At 62.5% G+C, this 8,061-nt stretch overlaps 1 protein-coding gene across 1 annotated transcript; it reads left to right on the top strand.

Annotated features, from left to right (window-relative positions):
* The first annotated feature begins 1,052 nt into the window (after positions 1–1,052).
* On the top strand, positions 1,053–6,972 carry SLC8B1 (solute carrier family 8 member B1). The gene is made up of 15 exons (XM_055797930.1): positions 1,053–1,689; positions 2,164–2,316; positions 2,420–2,472; positions 2,576–2,634; positions 2,845–2,949; positions 3,073–3,240; positions 3,328–3,435; positions 3,517–3,573; positions 3,794–3,924; positions 4,124–4,265; positions 4,669–4,790; positions 4,990–5,143; positions 5,225–5,305; positions 5,839–5,903; positions 5,990–6,972. Exons 1-15 carry the CDS (start codon positions 1,558–1,560, stop codon positions 6,185–6,187), a joined length of 1,728 nt encoding a protein of 575 aa, XP_055653905.1. The 5' UTR covers positions 1,053–1,557; the 3' UTR covers positions 6,188–6,972.
* The last annotated feature ends 1,089 nt before the right edge of the window (positions 6,973–8,061 follow it).

The following is an 8,061-nucleotide window of genomic DNA, read 5'->3' as shown; positions in this document are numbered from 1 at the left end:
GCCCAGCATGCCCCATCAGCTCCCAGTTGCTGCTGGTTAATTCTCCAGTACTGCCCAGTGCCCATGTGTCCCGGCTCCCTGTGCAAGACCACGGCAGGCACCCAGACCCGGCCACACGCCAAAGCCAAGGGGGGGCACAGAGCACTGCTGGGCAGGGACCCAGGCCACATGGCAGCCACCAAAATTTGGCCCAAACTCCAAAAAGCCAGTGGAGAGGAGAGCAGCGCTGCCGGGGGGGCGGGCGATGGCCAGGGGCGATGGCCAGGGCTGGTGGCTAGTGGGTGCCACTGTCCTTTGGGTGCCAGGCTGGACCTGGGCTCCCGTTGGAGACGCCCCGAGCTGGGCACTGCCCTTGGGTCTGTATTTTCCTTCCATTCCCGTCTCCTGGGGAGAAGAGCAGTGTGTGACTTCGGTGGGAATCTGGCCAGGGTGGGAAACGGCCCCTTTAGTCCTGTTGGGCCCTTGGGGCCGCACAGGCAGTCACGGTCCCCCAGCAGCCATGGTCCCCCAGCAGCTCCAGTCCCTGGGGGCCAGCCTGCTGCACTCTCCCCCAAAACCCCACGCGGGGGCTTGCGTGGGGCAGGGGCAGCTGGGGCCGGGGGCAGCAGGGTGTCCCAGAGCAGGGTACACCGGCCATAGCTCCCTGCGGAGAGGGACACCAGCAGCAGCACAGGCCCCTCCGCGGGGTCGTGGGGCCACTGGCACGGGGGGCTGTGCAGCTCCGTGGGCACGGCGTGCTGCTCCCCCCCGGGAAGGACAGCATCCCTGGCCCTGCCTGTGCTGAGCTTGCCCGGCCTCAGAGGGTCACCCCACAGAGGGGCTAGGTGGGCACAGCACCCAGGGTGGGTGTCCAGTCCCGCCCTGCCGCAGCCCACCGGCACTGGGATGTGGAGGGACGGGGGTGGTGAGAGGGGGACGGGGCAGGGACCTTCCCCCCCCCCCCCCCCCCCCCCCCAGCTCTGGCAGGCACCCTGCGGGCCACGCGTGAAAAAATGGCGCTGTCGCTTTAAGAGCGGAGGGTGGCGGCCCCTTTAAGAGGCGGGGGAGCGGAGGGGATCAGCTGCCCACGCACAGCGGTGGGGCCGCGCCGCCACGGTGGGGCCGCGGGGCGGGTGGGATCCCCGGCTCCCCCCAGCATCTCCCGCTCCGGGACCCCCCACCCACTGCGCGGTCCCCATCCCCACCCGCATCGGGGTCTCCCCGTCCCCTCCCTGGCCTGGGGCTGCCCCGCGCGTCCCCTGGTCCCCCGTGGGGTGTCGGTGCCGCTCCCCCCGCCCCCCCCCCCCCCCCCAGCTTTGCTCCGGAGGGGCTCGGGGTGACCCCGGGGCTGAGCCCTCCAGCGAGGACGTGGCACGGCGGCGCCTGACCGTGGGCTGCTGTGCCTTCCCTCGTTATCTTTATTAATATTATTACTATTTTAATTTTTTATTATTTATTGTTAAACCCTTATCTGCCCTGCCTGGGGAACGTGGGATGGGGGCTCGGGAGCTGTCCCCACTCCCTCTCCCCGGGGGTCGCTGCCAGCGGTAGGTGCCCCCCGCCGTAGGGCAGGGTGCCATGGGGCCAGCCGGGGTGCTCAGCCTGGCGGGGGCCAGCGGGGCACAGGCAGCCGGGACCCCACTGCTGCTGGACCTGGGGCACACGATCTCTCCTGGGGGGGATGCTCTGAGCCACGGCCGGGGCCTGGATGTGAGTGTGGGGTCTGCAGTGGGCTTTGGGGGAGTGGCGGGAGGGATGTGGGTGTCGCTGGGGTGGTGGGGTCCCATCCCATCCCTGCTTCCCCCGTCCCTGCCATCGCAGCTGGGATCACACCAGTATTTCCTCCACTGCTGGTTTTGTGCTCCAAAAACCTTGCCGCCTGCCAGGCCGGCACCTTCCCATGGCTGGGGCTGGGTGTGGGGTGGTGTGGGGCTGCAGGGGACAGGGCTGGGGACAAGGGCTTGCACCCCCACTGCTCCTGGCACAGCCCTTGACCCATGCATAGGTAGCACAGATGGGGAAACTGAGGCAGGGATGACAGCGACCTACTGGCAGCAGCCGGGCAGAGGGGCAGCATTGCCTGCAGGGTGCCTGATGGCAGCCCTCGCTGGAGGGGGGTGGGTGCTTGGGGTGGGGGACGGGGCTTGGGGTGCCCAGCTGAGCACCCCACGCTCTGTCCCGCAGTGCTGGGAGGTGCGGAAACACAACAGCTCTGAGTGGTGCCGCTTCATCCGGAGCAACCCTGACTGCCGGCTGGAGGGCGGCTTCCTCAACTACCTCGAGGGGGTCTTCTGTGTCTTCCCCCCCCGGCTGCTCCCCCTGGCCGTCAGCCTCTATGTAAGGATGGGAGCAGGGGTGCTGCTGCTGGGGGATGCTCCACTTTGGGGGTGAGGGATGGGGACCCCACCGACCCCTCTCTCTGCCACCCCTGACCCCACAGGCTCTGTGGCTCCTGTACCTGTTCATCATCCTGGGCGTGACGGCAGAGAAGTTGTGAGTAGCTCTGTGGAGGAGGGGACAGTCCCTGGGGTGAGCGAGGAGCCCCGTGGTCGTGGAGCAGCCCCGTCACCCCTCTCTGCTTCCTCTGCCCTTCCAGCTTCTGCCCCAACTTATCGGCCATCTCCACCAACCTGAAGCTGTCTCACAACGTGGCAGTATCCTTGGCGGGTCACAGGGGACCTTGGGCAGGGCGGGGGGATGCAGGGATGGAGCAGGAGAGGTGGCTGTGACAGGGTCACTTTGTGTCCCCTCAGCACCGTGCCACAGAGGCACCTGGAGGGAGCCCCATGGCACCAGAGCCAGGCAGGCACACTGCATCCCTGGGGGGAAGCCACCAGGTCTTTTCCTTGACATCCCCTCTCCATGGTGTCACATTCCTGGCCTTTGGCAATGGGGCACCAGATGTCTTCAGTGCCGTGGTGGCCTTCTCCGACCCCCGGACAGCGGGGCTGGCCATCGGGGCTGTCTTTGGTAAGGAGATCCCTGCTGCCAGCTCCTCCCTGGGGGCTGCTGGCTTGTGGAGGCGATGGGTGGGGAGAACGTGGTGGAGCTGTAGGATGTTCCCCCCCTGAGCAGGACCTGTTGCATTGGCAGGTGCCGGTGTGTTTGTGACCACGGTGGTGGCCGGGGGCATCGCCCTGGTCAAGCCCTTCACAGCCGCCTCCAGGCCCTTCCTCAGGGATGTCATCTTCTACATGGTGGCTGTCTTCCTCACCTTCATGGTCCTCTACTTCGGCAGGATCACGCTGGGGGAGGCTCTGGGTGAGTGCCACAGGAGCAGGGGGCCGAGGGGGTGGTGGGAGCAGCCTGGGGGGTGCTGTAACTCCCCATCGTTCCCCCCTGTCCCAGGTTACTTGGGGCTGTATGTCTTCTACGTCTTCACCGTGGTGCTCTGCACCTGGATTCACCGGCGGCAGCGTGGGGAAGGGCTGCCCCCCCCCAGACCTTGGGAGCCAGGTAAGGGCCGCCTAGCTGTGCTGATGGGACCCCCCAGCATGCTGGGGTCTCCCTCCACTGCCCCCCTTCTCCTTCCTCCAGAGATGCTGACAGATGCCGAAGAGCAGGAGTCCTCGGGCACAAACAGCGGAGACTATGGTATGTTGCTCCTGGTGGGCTTGGGGCTGGCTCCGCTTTATCCTGGGGGACCCCCAGTCCTCTGCACGTGTCACTGGGCTCATGGGGTGGCCATAGTTGGGTGCTACTCTGGGGCCAGTGGATCTCCCAGAGGCCATACAAGTGACCACAGCCCCATGCTGGAAGGGCCAGGAGGGGCAGGGAGCCCCTTGCCTCGCTCAGCCACCATGGCCCCTCACAGGTGAGGAGTACCGGCCCCTGCTCCCCTCCCAGGAGACCTCCTTGCGCATCCTCACCACTGCCCTCAGCCCCTTGGACTACCGCAAGTGGAGGAGGAAGCCCTGGTACTGGCGGCTCTTCAAGATTTTCAGGGTGAGTAGGGGGGGAACATGAGCTGGGAGGAACCCCCGCATGGGGTGTCCCCTTCCCTGCTGGCCCCTGGGGCTGTGTCACCCTTGGGCTTTGCAATGGGGACAGGGGGACAAGAGCAGGTGGGCTGAGGGATGGGGCACCTCCTGGGGTGTCCCACCATGGGGGTCCCCCCATCGCTGCTCATGGATGCTCCTCCCAGGTGCCTGTGGAGCTGGTGCTGCTGCTCACTGTTCCTGTTGTGGACCCTGACAAGGACGACCTGAACTGGAAGAGACCCCTCAACTGCCTGCACATCCTCACCAGCCCCCTGCTCTGCGTCCTCACCCTGAAGTCGGGTGCCTGTAAGCCTGGGGCAGCCCCGGACACCCAGGAGGGGACAGGACTGAGATGGCCACCAAAGCTCTGGGGACAGCAGGAGCCCTTTGGACCTGGCAGCCCGTTCTGGAGAGGGGAGGATGAGCCAGTGAAAAGCCAAGCTGGGGGGCTGGATGGGTCCATCCCCTCCCCACAGGGGTGGTGGGTTTGGGGCCCCCAGTATCCAGGTCTTGGGGGGGAAAAATGGGACAGGCCTGGCCTGCCTGGGGAAACTGAGGCACAGAGGGGAGCCAGCCTGCGAGGGCTTAGGGTAAAGGTGGCGCTGGGGGACGAGGCTTTACCTCATACTATGAGCCTGGTCGGATCCTGCCCAGCTCACATGGTGCCTGCGGGGCTGCTCTGATGCCCCCCTCTCCCCACCACGTGCAGATGGGCTGTACCAGATCCAGGGTGTCTTCCCAGTCTGGGGACTGGTCATACTGGTTGGCTCTGTCCTGGCCATCATCATCTTCATCACCACGAGCAACGAGCAGCCACCCAAGTACCACTGTGTAAGGTGTTCCCCAGCCCTGAACGCCTACTGGGAACCAGCCCAGCCTGCTCTGTTCTGGACTGAGGGTCCTGGGGGCAGAGCAGGAGTCAGGATCTCCTTCCCGATCCCCACTGTCCGCAGGAGGGACGTGGCTGGCTGGAGGTGTACGGGGTCCTGTGGGATGCTCCCAGGGACCAGCTTGCCCTTCTTCCTGGCAGGTATTTGCCTTCCTTGGGTTTCTGGCCAGTGCCATGTGGATCAACGCTGCAGCCACAGAGCTGGTGAACATCTTGCGGACATTGGGCATCATCTTCCAGCTGAGCAACACCGTGCTGGGCTTGACGCTGCTGGCCTGGGGCAACAGCATTGGCGGTAAGGGCTCTGCTGCACCCCAGTGCCACCCAGGTGCACCTGTCCCCCTGGCATCCCCCAAGGTCTCCCCTTCTTCCGCAGACACCTTCTCCGACCTCACCATGGCACGACAGGGCTACCCCCGCATGGCCTTCTCTGCTTGCTTCGGGGGCATCATCTTCAGTATCCTTTGGGTACCGAAGGGAGGTGGCAGTGGTCTTGGGGCAGGGACTGCCTCCAATTCCCCGCCACCAGCCCAGGGAGCGCCCTGCTCTTGGGGAACCCTGTGAAGAAGCTGGGCAGGATCCATCCCAGAGTCCGTGGGATGCTGGAAACCTCCTTGGTACAGACACAGTGCAGAGGGACTGGAGTGGTAGCTGTGGACCACAGGAGCTGCACAGATGGAGCCAGCAGCATCTTCCCATCCCCACTGCTGTTCCAGCCCTGGCAGGGTGGGGTTTGGGCTGGAGTCCGGCAGATTTTGGATCTGCCGAAGGGAAGGAGGGGAGAAGGCTGTGCCACACTCCAAGCTGAAGCCTCTCCTTGGGTGCTCCACGTTGTATTCACCACAAACAGGCAATGCTTTGGGCCAGGCAACAGGCATGGGGTGCAGGCAGGCAGGGAGGAGGGCTGTCCCCAGGCTGGGAGGGATGGGGCCAGCTCCGTCGCTCCCCCGAGGTCTCCTGCGCTGTGTCTCCATCCTGAACGTGCCCCAGATATCCTGGTCGGCGTGGGACTCGGCTGCCTGCTGCAGATGACAAGCAGTCAGCTGGTGGTAAAGGTAGGACTGTAGCGACACCATGGCACGGGTCAGGCTGGCTGTGGGACCCTGGTGTCACTCCACATCACTCCCCATCTCTCCGGCAGCTGGAGCCTGACAGCCTCCTGGTCTGGGTCCTCGCTGGGGCCCTGGGGCTGAGCTTGGTGTTCTCCTTCGTGTCGGTGCCAGCGCAGTGCTTCCAGCTGGGCAAGGCGTACGGCATCTGCCTCATCATCTACTACCTGGCCTTCCTCTGTGTGGCCCTGCTGACCGAGTTCAGGGTGATCCATCTCTCCACCGTGTGAGCAGCCCCGCTGCCGGCAGGAGATGCACATCCATCCCTGGCTCTCTCCCTCTGCCTTCCTGATGGATTGGGGCCTCTCTGCCAGGGGGACAAGGGCTGGAGGCACCACGTGCCACCACAGCCCTGGGCTGTTGCTTTCTGGAGGGGGCTGGCTGGTTGTGCTTTGGGAAAGGAAAAGGAGCTGTTAGTCATTAGCTATGTCCTCTCCCCACTCTGTTTAATCGTGTTTAACGCCTGGCAGCTCTGAGGTGAAGACCTGTTTCCTCCAGACCCGGTAGCAGGGACAGAGGAGAGGGCAGGGTCACAACAGGAGAGATTTTACTTCTTCAACCACTTTACTTTCCCCTCCACATCTCCATCCTGGCTGCCGTGGGACAGGGTTAGGGGAGTTGTGCTACATGGGGTAACTGAAGATCTGAGCACAAGTCTGTTACTGCAAATGACATGACGTGTTTGCACCCTGGGTGGGAAATAGTAGCAGAGGCAAAGCCAGACAGGGTTAAGGTGAGGCAAAGCTTCAGGGCAGCGCTTGGTTTTAATGCAAGCAAAGCTGGAGGAAAAAAAACACCCAACAAACCAAGGGAGGCTGGTTTCCCCTGCTTTTTTTAAGCTATGTTTTTCAACCTGAGTTTCAGATTCTACTTTTCTCCTCCTCCTAGGGTGGCCAGAGCTGTAGGAAAGAATGTGGAAGTTTGTACACAGCATTAGCCTCTGGCAAGACTAGGTTTAGGCACTGTAAAAAAAAAATAATAAAAAATTGCAATTAAAAACGCCCCCCAAACCCAACTTTGACTTGCGTTATTTGCTGCGAGGGTGTTTTCTCCTGCTCTGCGCTAGTGGAACACAACCCTTAGCCAGCACGACCCCTTTGGAGGGGGAGAGGGAATATCCTTGGCTTCTCAGGAGCTGCACCAGCAGCAGCAGAGGGGCCTGGGGGGCTGACACAGGGCCGTTTTCCCCAGGGCTGGGGGGGGAAAGTGGTTTCCTCCGGGTCTACCAGCAGTTGGATTTCTCAACAGCAGTCACATGCGCCTGACTCGGCCATTTAGTTGCACGGTTGGGAACTGCAGCGTCATGGCTTTCCCAGCACGGGCCAGCACGGGCTGCGTGGGGCATTATGCAGCTCCCCTGGGCTGGGAACACTGGTGGGGCAGCCCACGGTCTGTCCCAGGGGAAGGGAAGGGGGTGGGCTGCTGCTTCGGATCCCTGGCCCACATGGCACAGGCTAGAAAGCAAACTGCTGTTACAGATGGATGCCCCCACTTCTGCTCCACGGGGAGAGAGGGGCTGTTTTGCAAGAAGCACAACTACCAGCCCTGGTTCCTGCTCCCTTCTTAGGGGTACCACTGCCTCCTGGACCTGGATCGTTTCTCCTTTTTCTAACCAAAAAGGAACTTGCATAAAAAAATAACACTCCCTGTGCCTGCAGCTATTGGCTCTGCCCTGAACCTGCTCACAAGTTACCAGCCAGCATCATCCAGGGAGACAAGCCCTGCTTCCTTACACACAGCACAGCTAAAGCAATCAAAACCACAGCCAACGTACCAACACAGAGGTACAGGGTCAAAAAACTCCCTTCTTCTAACCTTAAACATTGCATTGGGATAACTAAAAACCCTAAGTTTGAAAGCATTATCTCAACTTGAAGGAAAAAACCTGATGGGGGGAAGGGCAGAAGGGAAGCTGGGCTTTGCGAATGCCCAGGAACAAGAATTCAGAGCAGTTCAGCAGGGCATGCATGCAGAATATGCCCACACAAGCAGTTGCCACTGGAGAGGGAGGGCAGGCACCGCTCTTCAAACACTGGAAATGCTTCAGCTGTGGCCGAGCCCCTCTTCTGGAACGGCACGGGAAGGAGGAAAGGAAGCAGTTGCC

The sequence above is a fragment of the Falco peregrinus genome, chromosome 2, assembly GCF_023634155.1.
Source record: "Falco peregrinus isolate bFalPer1 chromosome 2, bFalPer1.pri, whole genome shotgun sequence".
NCBI lineage: Eukaryota > Metazoa > Chordata > Aves > Falconiformes > Falconidae > Falco > Falco peregrinus.
Note: the sequence above shows the minus strand (reverse complement) of the source record. Positions and strands in the feature narration are given on the sequence as shown.